The following is a 17502-nucleotide window of genomic DNA, read 5'->3' as shown; positions in this document are numbered from 1 at the left end:
CTTATAATGCAGTCCTATGCAGGGTTAAAGAATTCTAAACCTATTCACTTCAATAGTCTTAAGATGGTGTAACTCTGTTTCGGATTGTGCTGTGAGACCTGGGGTCTTTTGATTGCATCAAGGATCAAAAAGGGAAAGGTGTGCATGGAGATTCCAGCCATTCATTCTAAATACCTCTTGTTCTGCCTTGAGGGATGTAGACATCTGTAAAGGTGCCAGATCTCCTTATTTTAAAGCCACAATTCTACTCACTCTAGACCTCTTCACAGCACATTTTTCCTGAACCAAAATGTAAACTTGCTGGCATCCACTGGGAGAAGACAGGTTTTTTTTTTTAATTGTTCCTATTTGGCCTCTTTTTTGCACAGATGGAGTTCTGTATTCTGTGCACCTCAGTTCTATTTTTAGGATTTATAGACATGACTTAGGCAGGTATTTCAGATTGTAGGAGTGTAAAGAAAGGTGAAGCTGGTGCTCACCTGGTTTAGGATTGCCGGCCCAGGGCATAGAGGAGTGCAGTTGAGGAATAAAAACAAAGACAACCTGTTTGTGATCAAACAAAGACCACAGATTTTATCGACTGTATTGGTCCACCTGCTGCCTGATTAACTTCACCCCCAGGCCACTTGCTGGGATGAATTGTGGAGTGGCGACCCCCAGGATCCACATGAGCCCTCGCTGCCTCATGGTTCCCTTGCCATCTGGTGGGGAAAGCCCTGCTGACAACCCCTGAGCTGGACAGGTCACTTTATTGGCTGTACGCTAAAGCCCCAAACTAGGGAGGCAGGCAACAAGTCCAGCCTCTCCACCAAAAGGATCTGCCCAAGTGCTCAAACTGATCTAAAAACTGTGGCAAAGAAAACACAAAGAAAGAAAACAAAGACAGGGGGTTGGACTAGATGGCCTGTATGGCTCCTTCCAACTCTATGATTCTATGATTCTATGATTCTATGATTCTATGATTCTATGATTCTATGATTCTATGAAAGACAAATCTCCAATAATCAAACCATAAGGAAGGTGGGAGGGAAAAAAAACTATGAAAAGCAATGAGGCAGCTGGTAAAATAGAGAATGGGGCTGTAAGGAGGAAATCCCAAGAAAACCTGCCACTCTGCCCCTTCAATGCAATGTCTGACATGCAGGGTAAGCCTCTCACACCTGCTGGCCCCTGCTCCTTGGGTCCTGACTATGCAACTGGAGGAATGCATGGCCTATTTTCTCCTGCCCTCCAGTCCCGGGCTGCAAAAGCTGCTTCCAATGAGTCTTTGTCGTGGCATATCCTCAGTTTTGCAATTCAGAAGGACCCTATGGAGGACTTAGCAAGTCTCACAGCAGCCTGAGACTGACAGTGTATTCAGGTCAGAATTTAAAATTAGGATACTTTTTAACTAATTTGTAAGAAAGTTTATATAAATTACGATAACATTTCAGAATGGGCATAAGTAACTTTATACTGCCTGAAAGAGAGACGTGCAGAGCATGGATACCACTGAGAGTATTGCATTTTGGCAGATGCTGTGGTTATCTTTCAAAACAGCTGCTTGTATTCTGACATTTGGTTTGAATGTCATTGAGCACTTCCCTTTCAAAACAGAACATAATGCATTTTTAAATAAACTGGCTTGTGAGAATGACCGGTGCTTTCACCACAGTGTCAGTTTTTTAGAATGGTTTCCTGGGTTCTCTGAAATCATTTACCTTGGTGGAGATATGAAGAGGCTAACATCCAGATAGAAAACAAATGGTTTCTAATTCTTCTTTCTAAAATTCAATATTGGCCTATGATAAGGAAATTTGATATTGACACCTATGTTTTGCCGCAGGTTGGGTGTAACCATTGATCATTGGAGATCTTGAGCTCTTTTATCCTGACTGTTAAGTCAACTCATTTTTGAAAAATCCAAGTAAACTAGATTACCACTATTTGTATTGCTGTTCTCAAAGAATTTGAAAAAAAAATGTTGTAGGGATGCTAAAACTGATACTTCTATGACAAGACATGTTGGGAGTGTGGCACAGAGCTTGGTTGATGTCATCTTTTTTCTTTATTTTTATTTATTTAATACATTTGTATGCCACTTTTCCACTCAGCCTAGGCAGCAAACAATCACAATATAAAAGCAAACTTAAAGATATAAATACTGTGTTTAAAACATTTAAATGTAAAATAATTAATAAAATTTAAAAACATATGGATACAGCTATATTAGCAGGACTCGTGAAAGTTTGGAAGAGTCCATGGCTTAGTGGTAGACCATTTGCTTGGCATGTGGAAGCTCCCTGGTTTAATCCCCAGAATCTCCAGTTAGAAAGCACCAGGCATAAGATGTCATGAGGCCCTGGAGAGCGGCTGCCGGTCTGAATAGACAATACTGACTTTGATGGACCAATGGTCTGACTAAGTGGAAAGCAGTTTCAGGCATTCATATGAAAGTAACTGAGGATATGCTAAACAAACAACAGTTTTCACCTACTGGCAGGAGATAATAACAGTGAAAGTAACATTTACTGTAAATGAAGTATTACTTTTTTTCTCAGGGAGCTAGAGCAACAGAGTGCTCTGAGTGCTCTTATTGGCCATCAACAGCTGAGAGGGGATTTATATAGAAGCTGTGCGCTGAAGAGAGTTCAATCTATGGGGATTCTGGTTCAGAGAGCAAGCTGGCAGAACCTGTCAGTGTCTTAAATCAGTGGTCCCCAACCTGTGGGCTGCGGCCCGGCGCCGGGCCGCAAAGGCCATGGCGCCGGGCCGCGGCTCCCTCTCCCCGCCCCCCCCGCAGTAAAAAACTTCCCAGGCCGCAAGTTTGCGGCCGGGGAAGCTACTTACTGCGGGAGGGTGGGGAGAGGGAATCAGGGCCGGGCCGCGCCCGTGCAGGCCGCGCCCGCTCGGCCCGATCCGCGGGCATGGCCCGCGGGTGCGGCCGGGCGCGGCTCGCGGGTGCAGCCGGGCGCGGCTCGCGGGCGCGGCCCGATCCGCGGGTGCGGCCCGCGGGCGCGGCCCGAAGCATGGGCGTGGCCCGCGCGGGCGCGGTCCCTGCGGGCGCGACCCAATACCCTGCCGGTCCCCAGCCTAATAAAGGTTGGGGACCACTGTCTTAAATGACCATCTGTTCTGAGGAGAAACTTTAGTTATGGAACTGAGTTTACTGAAAACTAATCTATACAGTGTCTGGAGAACTGGGGCAGATATTTGGCAGTGGGAATTTGGATAGTGTAGTTATGCTTCCAATTTAGGCAAAATTAGAAGGAGAATTCTTCTAATGAGAGGAGGATCCCTGCCCAGTTAGAAAAGTGGAAATCGGTTGTGAAGATTTCATGTCAAGCTGTGAGGTTTAAATGGCCGACAGCCATTTCTGTGGTCTGTTTCACTTCCCTTCACTTGGAAGGGGAGTGAAACAGAATGTTGAGCAGTATTGCTGAATATCTCAGAATAAAACCTGGCTTTTATTTGGGTCAGCTAAACCAGTAGCCAAAACAGATTCTCTAATCTGTATTCAGTTTTAAAATATGAAAGAAAATACCAGTAAGGTATTTTTCCCCAGATTTTTCTCCTCAGATAAACTAAATGCACGTATCTTAAATGATACTGAACAGTGCTTTCATATAGCACCCATTTTAAAAGAGTTTATTCCAAAACACAAAAGTTTTTAACATTTAATAACATTCATGACCTGGCACCTAATATCATTTGTCCATATAGACCCATCACTGCCTTAGGTTGTCACAACACCTTCTTTTAAACATTCCTTCTCTCTAGTGATAAACTTTACTTCCATACAATCAATGATGTTTTTAGTGTTGGTGCCCCTCTGACAATGTCTTCGAAGCTTTTGAAAAAGCTAGTCTCTTCAGCAGACCTTTGTCTAAATTCTAACTTGGTCTTTTTTTGTTAACAAAATTGGGCAAACTTATTATTGGACCAGCAGATTGTGAACAATGGTTATAATTTTATTGACTCTTGGCTACATCTTAGTAATACTGTTGCATTTTTTAAAAATGTATTTTATGTGCCATGGTTCAACAAAATTTGAGTCCAGTAGTACTTCTAGGACCAACAAAGATTTATTCAAGGTGTGAGCTTTTGAGTGCATACACTGGAACAAGAATGGAACAATGGAACAAGAATAATAAGAGTATAAATTTAAGGAAAAAGTAAATTAGTAAAAAGTATTTTAATAAAATTATTTTTCCAGCATCCAATGTTTGTAACAGAAATGTTAGGAGGGGCAATTTGACTGTGCCTTTATATTCCATGGATTTATGAGACTGACCATTTCACAAAAAAATTATTTGAAGTCCAAAACTGTTTTTAGATACTTCAAATGTTCGTGTTTAAAATCATAGTTGAAATTTATAGCTCATCTACCTAGGTCCAGTTGAAGGGGAGGAGAAGGAGAAGCAGTTGGTTCTGATATGCCACTTTTCTCTACCAGGAGTCTCAAAGTAGCTTACAATTGCTTTCCCTTTCCTCTCCCCACAACAGACACCCCGTGAGGTAGGTGAGGCTGAGAGACCTCATATTACTGCTCAGTCAGAACAGCTTTATCAGTGGTGTGGCAAGTCCAAGGTCTTCCAGCTGGCTGTATGTAGGGGGAGGGGAATCAGACCCAGTTTGCTGGATTAGAAGTTGGTGCTCCTAACCACTACACCAAGTTAAATACATAACACTTTCTGAGAATTCTGTTGCAATTTCTGCAGGAGAAAGAACAGAAATGGAGACTACACCCCACATATAGTCCCCAACATCACGAAGGTCATTCAGACATTAATCAAATGAAAGGTCAAGACCACCCTTTAAAGAAAAAAAAGTGCCCTCCCATGCCTTCTTCACATCATGGGTATAACCTGCAGAATTCCCTACCATGAGATTTGATGATGGCCTATGGGATTCCGTGGGGACTGGTTAGGGAGGTTAAGTCTTGGCTATTACCCATGATAGCAGACTACCAGATGCTAGTATCCAGTAAACAACTGAAGGCTGCTTATTTATGAGCTCTGCTTTCAGGCTTCCCTGTGACATATGACAGGACATTGCTTGGTGTGGTAGTAAGGAGCACAGACTTCTAATCTGACGAGCCAGGTTTGATTCTCTGGTCTTTCCCCATATGCAACCAGCAGGATGACCTTGGGCTTGCCACAGCACTCATAAAGCTGTTCTGACCGGGCAGTAATATCAGGGCTCTCTCAGCGTCCCCTACCTCACAGGGTGTTTGTTGTTGGGAGATAAAAGGAAAGGTGATTGGAAGCCACTTTGAGACTCCCTCTGGTAGAGAAAATTGGCATATAAGAAGCAACTCTTCTTCTTCTAAGTCAGTGGTTCTCAACCTCCCTAATGCCGCCAACCTTTAATACAGTTCCCCATGTTGTGATGACTCCAATCATAAAATTATGCAAGTGTTCTTTCACAGAAATTAAACCAAACGTGAGCAATGGTGTGAAGATTCATTGTCCATGACTGTATATAAATTGGTTTTTTTGGGGGTTTCTCAGTTCAGTTCTGCCTCTTGTCCTGCCAAACTTTGCCACCACCAGGAGCGCCTGGCATGAAAATAATATTGTGATTTTTAGCAACAAATGTCCATGCAGAGCTTTACAAATGAATAATACTTCTGTAGGGATTTTTGTAATTCAGTAAACACCAACTAGCTAAAATAATCTGCAATACGTTTGAAAATTACTCAAAACCAATTGTAGAAGATAATTTGCAGTCCTCATGGGATACCTAGCAAATGGTGCCTTTCTTCTGTTTCCTGCAGTTGAATGTTAAATATCTCATATTGCAAAATGGTAACTTTGCATTTGTTAATTTAAATGATTAGATCTCTATTTACTGCATGGACTATCTTCTGACAGTTGAAATGTGAGTAAACACCACTGTAGAAAACAGTTATTTGTGGTGGTATCCACAGCCTGAAATGATAAATATACAGTTCTTTTCTGGAGAACATTATGGTATTTTTTAATATGTACACCATTTAAGATGCAACAAGTCAAAAAATAGGCTGTTCCCAGAGGTAGACTTTCAATGTGACCAAAACTGTGGATACTTAAATCCAAGGAATGGAATCATTAACAAATTAGATGTCCAAAAGAAACACACACTTTACAGACCTGAGATGAATAAGGCAGTCTTTATTGTTACTAAGCAGATATCCAGCCAGCTTTGCAACCCCAAGAGAAATATATAATACAGCCCTTATACTGGTAAACCCAACTCATAGACAAAAGTTACCCCCAAAAATTGCTCTACTGGACCATCCTCTGTGGTATCAGCCTCTCTCCACGGTTGCACAACTGATTTAGATGCCTTTTGCCTTGGGAAATAGCTCCCTTTGAAGATCACTTGTTTGAAGATCATTTGAGTTATTCCATGTCAACTGACAATGACGGGGAATCATAAGAACCTCAAACCTGACATATCTGAGAAACAGGTGTCTAAGCAGAAAATACTTGTGGCTCCAGAGCTACCCTGCAGAGATCAATTTCCACTGCCCAGTCAACAAACTGAATGTAATCAAAATGCAGTTCTTCAATGAAAACAATTTCCAATATGTATGAAGCAGAAGGGGAAGTCACAACAATAAGGTTTTCCCGTCACAACAACCTTCTTGCTTTTTTAAATGGACTTGAGATTGCAGATCCTCTTTGCCTAGACCCATCCCAAGCTAGGGCAGTGCTTTACACCTCTGGGGAGTGGGTCCCTTACTTGCACAGCTCCCAGATGTTAACTCCTTAGATGCCCCTTCCCACAGCCGATCACTTTGCAGTCTTCCAGTTTGACTGCCTAACACAACACTTCTCTAAGTACAAGGGGAAGAAGCATTCGATGGACTTCTGTAAAAGCCTGTAAGGAGATCATCCTCTGAGGCATCCCTCATGTATTCCCACATCACTTTCATAGGGGAAGTGGGTGACAATGGGGGGAAAAGAACTCCGCTGTTGTGACACCTCATCTATGAAATACTCTGCCCCAGATATTTTACTTGATGTCTAATTGATGCCTAATTCTTTGGACCAGACCAAAATTTTATATGCACCGTGGTTTTATTTTGTAACTTAGATGAAGGACTGATTTAAATGGAAATCATTTCAAATGAAATATGGGATAGGCAACATAAAATATTTTCAATGAATAAATAAATTCATCCCCTGCTTGACTGAAAAAATGATCATTTTTATGTTATATTAAATGGCCTATTCTGTTTACATGGCTACATTAATAATGGAATACTGTTGCTTTATGATAAATGGATGGATGGATATTCTGAAGTGATCACATTGTTAATCCCTACAATACACAAAAATTAGCATTTGTTATATAATTTGTTCTATACAATATGTTCTATACAATAGAGAAGTGATGTGCACTGAATAATAATTAACATTTGGCCTGATTAATGTCCTCTCTTTAATATAACTAATTTGGCTGCAGTGATTTTCAGCATTCACTAATGACAGGAAATGCCCTTGATTTTGGCATCTTGCTGTCTAGTTTTGTTGTTTTTATAGGGGAACAGCAAGCCAAGGCAAATAGAGTAATCTCCAGCTCCATGGATCTATCTTTGTATCAGTTCCTTCAGAATGGTCTCTTGTCCCCATTCCAGTTATCAACTGATCCACAGCACATCTGTTTGCACAGATGATGAACAGTCCTGTTTACAACCCTTTCCGTTATCAGCCGTCTCTGCCATATTGGGATTAGGAAGGGCTGAATGAACTGTTTGTCTAACATATGTTGGATGGACATCTGTGTACATGTGAATACACAAACGTGGAATATAATCTCAAAAGATTCTTCTTACAAATAATTTTATATGCAAACATTTTTAATATGAAACACAAAAGTAACCAGTAATTTAATCCTATTCTGAACGCTGCTCCTGTAACTGGGGGAAAAGATATTTGTTCACACAAAGCAGTAACTCAAGCCAATGAACTCTCAAATGGCCCCTTTCCCTCAAGGTTTCCCTTCTCCTTGCCGGGGGGCAAGTGTTCCCGGTGGTATTTTGCAGTAATTGCAGCATAGGCACAACCATACACAGCAGCTGCCAACATCATGAGACATACAATCCCACAGACCACTCCAGTTATTACTACAGTGGCAATTGCATGCCGCAGGCTAACAGGCCGTGGCTTTGGTTTCGGTTCACAATGTGAGCGGCTGCTGTCTCCATGTTCATTGTGATGGGTATGCTTCAGAGAGTTTTTATGTTCTGAATTAGGGTGAAGATTGTCCTTTTTGACGCGGGAAGCTATTGGAGGACAGATCCCATACATCTCATAAGGAATTTTGAGAAGGTCTTTCCCCTTCCAATTTTCCGGTGTTGAGCAGATCACGCCATCACTAATTCCTCCTGAAAAGGACATATTTTACTTTAATTTTGGAGTTTCAGAAACATCTGCCCCCACCAATTAAGCAAAATATTGTAAGAACTGATCTCTTATTTATTTATTTTTTTTGTAAAAATGGCAAACATATTTTATAATGACTTCTTTAAAGTTAAGATTATGACAATGGGAAGTACTTGTTGAAGTTGAGGATTGGGGAGAAATAAACCAGAGGTTGCTTGGTTTGTGGGAAGGAGAGAATGAAGCAGAGAAAGGTGAGCATATGGGGTTGGCTAGGAGGAAGAAAAGTAGAAATGGTGTGGCGAAAGGAATACAGAGGAAAATGAGGTGCCCCCTGCAATTCCTCATGGGTTACCTACTACACAATTGAATCCAATCCCATGGGCCATCCTATGCACCTCAGCCCAGTGTGGCAGCTGGCACCATGCAACTGGGCCACATTTTTCCCAGGTAGAATCTGCCAGGAGGAGGAAGGGAAAGCTGAAGATGGGAATGAGCAGATAAAGGTAGCTTGGCTGGTGAGTAGGAAAGAGATGAGTAATAAGAGGAGAAGCTATGGGGACTTTTGCAGAAAACAAAGAGAAGATAGCGGAGGAGGGAAAGTGAGTTGTCCTTGGTAGTATGAAGGGCAATCCATAAATAAATATACCATTGTGAGGACAGTTGCATTGAGTAGAGTAAGGATTTCCCCATAAAACCCCCAACATTTTAGTGCCCATCCCTGCCACCCCAACCCATCATACTTGTCTTCTTGAGAGCCATCTTAATGTAGTAGTTAAGAGTGACAGCCTCTAATCTGGAAATTTGATTCCCTACTGGTTTACATGCAGCCAGCTGGGTGACCTTGGGCCAGTCACAATTCTTTCAGAGCTCTCTCAGCCACACATCCCTCATTGGGTGTCTGTTCAGGGAAGAGGAAGGGTAAGCAATCGTAAGCCACTTTGAGACTCATTCAGTTAGTAAAAACTGAAGTACCAAAAAACAGCCCCTTTTCTTCTTCAGATTCCTGAGCAATGATTACAGTAGGGCACTTTCTTCACAAATGGAGATAACAACCCATTATTCTGTAGTAACATTCCTCACTTGTTGCATATTCATAATAGTAGTTTGAAGGTGTCAGAAACTGCTAATGAATGAATATATAATTTAGGTAATGCATATATGATCATGCTATGAAAATCAAGTCAGAGGAGTATAATACTGCATAGGGGGGCATTTGTAATACTAAATATGTATGCTCAGATGTTAATCCTGTTGAGTTTGATACATTCCCGATGAGGATTATGACTGTACAGTGCACTAAATCTTCCACCATCTCCTTTTGTATGTCCCAATGCATCAACTATGGTCATCCGGCAGCCATCTGTCAGCTTCTCCACCACCCATCTGACACTGGCCTGAGTTCAGGCCTTTTCAATCATAGCTCCAGCTCTGTAGAATGGGCTCCCTGAAGAGGTGAGAGGACCCCTTTCCTTAAACACCTTCAGGTGCTTCAAGGCTTGCCTATTTGCCAGGGCTTTTGAGTGGTTTGAACAGCAGGCATCTTTTAAAGGGAGAGGAGGAAAAACTTGGGCTATATTACTTTAGTTAGGGATCTTTTAAGTATTACTGTAAGCCACCTTGAACCAAGAGGAAAGGTGAAATATAGATATTTTCATAATGAAATGAAGTCATTAGACTGGCATAACTCTGCATTGTTAGTGAGTTAAAATGGCATTATTGATTTTGTGAAACTTGTAACAGGTTCAATTCAAATTACTTTCAGGTTTCCCTTCTAATATACAAATAAAAACTCAAATTGCTCATTTACTAGTTTTGTGGTCAGAATCATACCATTAGGCATATGACTCCAGGCAGTTTCCTCATAGCATTGTATAAACACTTTTATTCTGCAGGGGTTCTGTTTTGTCGAAGATAATATAAATATGTTGCCCAGTCTTAAACGAAAGTCTCCATCACCTCAGTTGCACTTGGGCTAAGACTTATTTGAATCCTATAAATACATCAGTTGACAGTTTTAATTTAGTTCCAGCTGGGGTTTTTTTTTATTCACTGATGGGTCATGCAACATTATTCCCTTGGGTTACAACAGGTGTCAGTTGAGCATGGATTGTTTAAATCTGAAGAGGAGCTGGGGATTGACAATCATTCATAGACCTGAAGATCAGCTCGTTTTGTATGAAGCCATGTTGCAGCACTGAATTTTATTTATTTATTTCAGAAATATGTATGCTGTCTCTCCAGACCTGTTCTTCCCTAAATCACAGGGAAGAGTTCATATCCTTACATACTGATGCTTCAGTTTTTATCTTTGTATATTTATACTTTTTGAGTAAAGAGCTGGAGCTTCAGGGCTTTGACATATTTCTCTTGAACTGGCACAGCAGAATAGCCAGGAGTTTTCTAAAAAGTTCAGATCTAAGGACAGATCATGCATTGAACAGGGTGTTAGCGTCAAAGAATCATAGAGTTGGAACGGGCCAACAGGCCATCTAGTCCAACTTCTTGCTCAGTGCAGGATCAGTTTAAAGCAGCCAGGATAAGTATCTGTAACCATTTTACTTAGTTACCTAGTTATTCTATGATTCTATTAAAAAGTTGACCAAATTTATTATTTTATTAGGAAAGAGATTACTATGTGAGAATATAGTAAAATTAATAATGTACTGGGAATAATGGATGCACAGAACAATTTCTCTCCCATCCCACAATACTATAAGGATCATCTACTAAAATTGATTGGGATGGACAAAAGAAAGCACTTCCTTAGGGACAATTAAGTTATTTTCTGCCATGCTGTAAACTAAGAAGGTTTAAAAACTGATAGAGACACATTCATGTAGGATAAACCTTTCAATAGCTAAATGAATTTGACCATGTTCAGAGAATGCAGCCCTCTGAGTATAAGATCTGGGGACAAAACAAAAGAATCGGTTGTTGCCTTCATCCTAAAAAGGATCTCAGTGGTCACAATTCAGCCTGATCCAGCACAGGTCTTCTTATATTCTAGCCTGACATAATTAACAGTTCACAGACCCAACCCTATGTAAATCTACATAGGATTACACTGTGATTGTGGCATACACTTCCCGACACCTGTTTTTGTACTTGTCTAATAGAGGTGAAAAAAATAGATACCTTGCATATTATTGGGAAGAAGTCGGGTGTGGTAATTATGTAATCCACCTTGAGTCTCAGCAAGGCCCATTATGCACGGCTGCCGAAACGGCGATTTCGGGTCACATGGAAAACGCGGAGGGGGAAGACGCAAAGCAAACCGATTATGCATGGGACGGGGCACGACGGTGGCAAAACCCGGAGCGGCGGGTGTCAAGGCATTGATGCGGAGCCAAGGGGAAGCGAAGCGAGCGCGCCGCTGTGTTGGCGAGCGTAGGAGGCGGAGGCCAGGAAGGGCGGAAGCAGCCTGCGCAGGCGCAGCCCTGCTGGGTTTGTCAGGCACGGAGGGGGAGGGAGCATGTTTCCCCTTCCCCTTAGTTTACTCCCAGTTCACCTCTCCCCTTCTTTGCTGCCCCGGTTCCTCTGCCCCATATGTTTCCCCTTTAAATTGTTTCCCCTACTTTAAGCTTTGTATTGTATATTTGTGCTTTGTTCATTCACACTGTTTTATAAAGTTTTTGTATTTTCTTAGAGACCTCGCCTCCGTTCTCGTTTGTGTTTGGGGGTGTTTGGGAATGGGTGGGAGGTGGGTGGCCGGCCTCTCTGCCATCCTTAGCCGCAGCAATCCCCTTGCCCCCCTCCACTGTGAGCTCTCCAGCCGCCTTTCCTTCCGTGTTCCCTTGGGTTCCCCCCGGCCTGCGCCGCCGTTCATTCCTGCAGCCGCTTGAGCGGTCGCGCTGCCTCCGACCCTCCAGCCTCCCCGATTATGCACGCAGTCAATTCGGCGCCACCTCCAGTTGCGCCCTGGTCACCTGGGAAGCTGCGCTTTCTTCCGCGTTCCGTTAACATGGCTTTTTCGGCAGCATGCACTGAATCTGCGGCCGGTTGCAGCCGATTTCCCTGGAAGCGCTACAATGAAGCGCTTTTCGTGGATCTGTTTCAGGAGTGTGGCAGATTGTGTGCGACGTCATGCATAACTGCAAATTAGTAGCGTTTACAATTTGCCACACTCCTGCTACATTTAACTTGTGCGGAATGGGCCTGTGTTTACTCATCAATAGCTATAATGATCTACATGTAGATTTAATTAAATATTTAATGCAATGTATAAATGTAGCCTTAAATAAATATAATAAATGAAATGTAGAAGAGGCACATGCTATACAGTAAAATCTATGTCAGGAAATCATTATTTAAAAACAGTTTTTGATATTATTCTGCGTTTCCTTGAATTAATAAGAAACCTGCAATACACCAGTACAGTGAAGTATGTCTTAATAAATATATTTGCTTGATATATAGTATATGTACTACAGAAAAGTTACTTACCTCTGTATAAAAAAGTCTCCAGCCACAATTTAAGGCCAAAGACATGACAGTTGCATAGCCAGGAATTACCCTTGAAAAGAACAACTTTCAGATTTGGAAGTGATTCTAACAGGAGTCTGTCTACTTTCTGAAGTTTATTATGCTTCAGAGACAGTAAAGTTATGTTCCCTGTGTTATTCCCTAGAGTTCTAGGCAGACTTACTATATTATTGGATGATAAATCCAGTGCTTTTAAGTGTGGGAGGGAACTAAAAGTCTTATTATCTACGTATTCAATGAAGTTCCGAGTTAAATTTAGGATCTGTAGATGTCTCAGTCCTTTGAAAGTGTTAGGCAGCAGACCAAAAATGGAATTATTAGATAAATCCAGAATTTTGAGAATCGTTGTGTCAATAAAAACACTGTGATTGATTTTCTGAATATGATTATTCGACAACAGTAATATTTGAGTTTCAGCAGGTAAGCGGGAAGGGACCTCAACAAGTCCTCTGTTCCTACAGTCCACTGTCTTTGAAAATTGATGGCACTGACATTTTGAAGGACAGCAATTCACCATGTGCATTAGGAAGATGATACTTGAAACCCAAAGTAATGCACCTGCAGAAGAAAAATAAAATTATCAATATTTAAAATCTGTTTTATTCATCGATCATCTTATAAATATGCTTAGTATATTCAAGATATATTGAGTGGGATCCTACCTGCTTTACCACTCAGTCTATTCCTATTCATTTCTCCAACCCTTTGCAGTGTAGCCAATCATTTAGGTGTTGTCCGTATAGGTCCCAGTACAACCTTTTTGGTCATCAGAAAGGGCCCTCTCCTCTGACAATGGGAAAAACTAGCAAGATATAGTCTGTGTAATTTTCTTATTCTTAACTAAATATTTCACAAAGAACAAAGTCCCAGCTATACTGTTAAAATCTTGAATCTTGTGGGTTAGAAATGTTCTCAAATACACTTAAATTGAGCTATTTTGTATGGTTTTGTAGGAAATGCAAGTATTGGTTTAAATTATTTTAAAATACTGAAATACTAAAATAATGAGCCCAGCTTGTTATAACTAGTTCCACAAAAAGTTAAGAAACTAGATAGGAATAGGAAACCATTCACCTGAGTGTTTTCAGCATGGACATTTATTTTATTAAATTAATACATTTTTGAGCAAGCTGCAGCATATTAAAGCTACAAATTGATGGCTAGTTTGGGAATATTTAGACTGCCTCAATGAGTTTTGCTGTCCATTGGTGGATCTTTTAAAGATGCCAAGCATGCTGGGCATTACTACACAAAACACTTATCCTTCTGATTAATGGGACCATGAGTCCCATTTCCTTCATTAAGCGTTACTAAGCTTCTTAACTTTTTGGGTAATCTATAGGATTAATCAGTCACCTCAATCCAGTGGATTTGATGGTGAGTTAGCCTTCCTGACTGCAAGAGCTAATTAATATTTCCATGATTTCCATTTTTTCTCAAATGCTGATCAGTGAAAAAAAATGACATAGCCGATATCTATGAAACATCTACATGCACATTTGAATGAATTATCAATTAAGCAAGTAGCTGTATTAAACTCTATAAAAGAAAACAAACTTGACCCTGATTTGTAAAGTATGTTGCAACATGTTCTTTTCCTCAAATTCTCTACTTCAGCTTTTAATCTCTCCACATGTACTTCAACTTTACAATAGTATTTTAAATTGGTGGAAAGTACCCATTGGTTCTTTTATGTGATCTGTATTATATTCTAGCAACTTGAATTTCTCACTTCTTTGAAAAAGTTCATCAATGGGAAAAATCATCTGATTCTGTAGATTTTGCAGTGGTGAGGGTACTACTGTTCAGAAATGTTTCTGTGCATACAATAAAACAATCTTGCACCAAGCAATCTTTGTGAAGGATCATAATATATCTTGTACAACAGAAAGAATGAGAAAACGTTTCTTTGTTTAAAAAATGGTCTGAAATGCAATAGTAGTGCTTATTACTATTTGAAAGGAATTTGTCTTATCCTGTGTACATTTATTTGGAAGACCCCTACTAAGCATAACTGGAATTTCTTCTTAGTGGAAATACATAGGAATAAGCTATTCAGATATTCTAGAAGATTAAAAGGCCTTAAAATTGTTAATGATTCACAATTAACACCAACATTCACAGCTTAAATATTTAAGATCAAGCCCTTGGTTTTCCATAATTACAGTTCATCTTGTAGATAATTTATTTGATCAAAAAAGTAAATGTATTTATATTGAGCATTTGTGTTATTCTAGACTTTATAATCACATAGGAAAGATAAAGACTGTAGCGGCATGCTTGGACAGAATTTCTTCCCAGTAGATCTAAATAAAAGTTCCTCTTACCTTTCATGGTTATTCAGTTGTCTGTCTTGCAGATGTTTCAGTTTTATGTGAGGCAATAACGATCAAACTTGCTGTTAGGGCTATAGTTGCATATGTATCAACACACTTATTCAGGAAACCCAATTGTCCTCGCCATTGGACCTCTGCTAATTGCTGCTTTATAAATCCTGAGTAGTTTTTCCATTGGATCATAATTCCTTTTCACATGTTGACGGTTGCTCTGCTACCCACAGCGATGCTCTGTGCCTCTTTTACTCAGTCAACAGGCCATGCAGTGCCTGTCAATTTGTACCGGACAGCTGTAACACAGAAATCATGACCTAATAGCCTAGCCTTTTCAATGATTTAATCTGCCCTCAAATCCAAGGCACAGAAATAAAGCTGACTTTTGAAATCCAATGTTGTTTTTGAATTCTGTTGGATTGTTAGCCATGCTTTACCAACCCATGCAAAATCAAATGGCTCTGATCTTGTGCTCCCATCATCCTCAGCTGTGATTGGAGGCAATGGGGTGTGTAATCTCAGTGCAAAGAGGCCTTCATCTTGATTACATGGTTTTGGCCATGCACTTGTTTGCTATTCTGGGGCTTACTCTTTTGATTTCCTTAGGGATTAGCTGGGCTGACAGGATTTTATTGTATAGGGGGAAATCCCGGATTTGTATGTTTCTGTTAACAAATGACAAATAACTTTGAGCATTCAAAATGTTGGTATTTTGTCTTCAAACAATATGGGAACATTTACAACTATATACATTGGGTTATGCTGTAGCTGTAATGGCTGATCATATGGCTGACAACCTTCACTGATGATTTCATGCCTGATGCATAGGTTGCCTTGCAGAAGGACAGAAAGATTAGAGTCGTCTTCTTGCTTTGAGATTGCTACCAAATTCCTGTATAAATGGCTTTGCCATCAGAAGGGCAGGAAGCAACCCCTGAAAATAATACTGTTTTCTAGTGTTAGAAGATTGAAGAAGAGGAGCTGGCTTTTATACCCTGCTTTCCACTACTTGAATGGGTCCCAAAGCAGCTTATAAACACCTTTCCCTTTCTTTCCACACAACAGACACCCAGTAAAGTATGTGGGGATGAGAGAGCTCAAAGAGAACTGATCTGAAAGAACAGCTCTAAGAGATCTGTAACTATCCCAGGGTCAGCCAGTTGGCTGCATGTAGAGGAGTGGGGAATTAAACTTGGTTCTCCACTGCTCTAATCACTACAGCACACTGGCAAGTTCCTTGGATCAGTTTATGCTGGGCTGGCTGACAACTCATTTTATCCATAACAGAGAGCCCTCACATTTAAATACATCAAATATATCACTGCAATGTATCTTCCTCCACATTGTTAGGTAAAAACCTACAACTGAGAAATATAGCTGTCAGATATACTGAATATTCAGCAACATACTAAAATGAATCTGAAATATGCTGGGCATCATAACTCTTAGAAGAATAATTTGCATGTTGTACTGAATAGTAAATAATTAAATAGTACTGTATGCTAAAAGATATATTAATTCCTAATATGTTTGCTAAAACCATAGAATATTTTTAGAAAACACCAGCTTATTCACATCACCATCACATATGAAAGGAATTTATGTATATACTAGAAAGTAAACCGCACTGTATGATTAATACAGCGGGCACTAGCCTCCCAGCCTGGGGGGCTCCTGGGGCCCCCAAAGGGACAGATGCGGTGGGGCTGTCCCCTTGCTGAGGGCAAAGCCTCCCCACCCCGCTGCCACCACCTCCGCCTCCACCAGGCTGCCCCGGCTCAGTGCCTACCTGTCGTTGCACCAGGCAGCCTGGTAATGGCGGCAGTGGAGGGAAGGTAGTTGGGGGGTGGGCGGGTTGGGAGGTGCCTCCTGGCCTGACACATATAGGGCCCAATCGCCTACCTATTGGGCCCTCCACTTGTCATTCCAGGGGGAAGGGGCCAATGAGCGCCCTTCCCCATCCCAGACTGGGCCCACCCCAAGGGCCCTTACTGCTTTATTTATACCATTCCTGCCACGCAGTTAAAGGTTATTTTCTTTATATGTTGCATTTTTATTTTTTTTAATTAAAACATCAAATAACCAACTTTATCCAATATCCTGCTGCATGTTGGGTGCTTATTGAAATGAACAGTAAGTGTAATCCACTGAATAATTCATTTTGGAGGGACTGCTGAAGTCCAGATAGTGTAGCACCCAATGAATTAATTCTGAAGTTCGTTTGTATTACATTTTCAATTAAAAGGACAAATTCTCTGGTCACTTTGATGTATGTTATTGTTATCATAATTATGATGATGTTGATGATGATACTAATGAAGAATTTTCAAAGCCAG

The 17502-nt window shown here is 40.7% G+C and overlaps 2 protein-coding genes across 5 annotated transcripts in view; one reads left to right on the top strand and one right to left on the bottom strand.

The window, feature by feature from the left end:
- The window catches only part of CACNA2D3 (calcium voltage-gated channel auxiliary subunit alpha2delta 3), a 774612-nt gene that overhangs the window by 640642 nt on the left and 116468 nt on the right, over nucleotides 1–17502 (top strand). The window lies entirely within an intron of this gene.
- On the bottom strand, nucleotides 5660–15677 carry LRTM1 (leucine rich repeat transmembrane protein 1). Its single transcript, XM_077325517.1, has 3 exons — nucleotides 15164–15677; nucleotides 12798–13394; nucleotides 5660–8356 (listed from the first exon to the last, which is right to left on the bottom strand). Exons 1-3 carry the CDS (start codon nucleotides 15168–15170, stop codon nucleotides 7926–7928), a joined length of 1035 nt encoding a protein of 344 aa, XP_077181632.1. The 5' UTR covers nucleotides 15171–15677; the 3' UTR covers nucleotides 5660–7925.

Source organism: Paroedura picta, chromosome 3 (genome assembly GCF_049243985.1).
Source record: "Paroedura picta isolate Pp20150507F chromosome 3, Ppicta_v3.0, whole genome shotgun sequence".
In the NCBI taxonomy this organism is placed as follows: Eukaryota; Metazoa; Chordata; class Lepidosauria; order Squamata; family Gekkonidae; genus Paroedura; species Paroedura picta.
The sequence above is the reverse complement of the archived record's forward strand: the minus strand, read 5'-3'. Positions and strand labels throughout refer to the sequence as shown.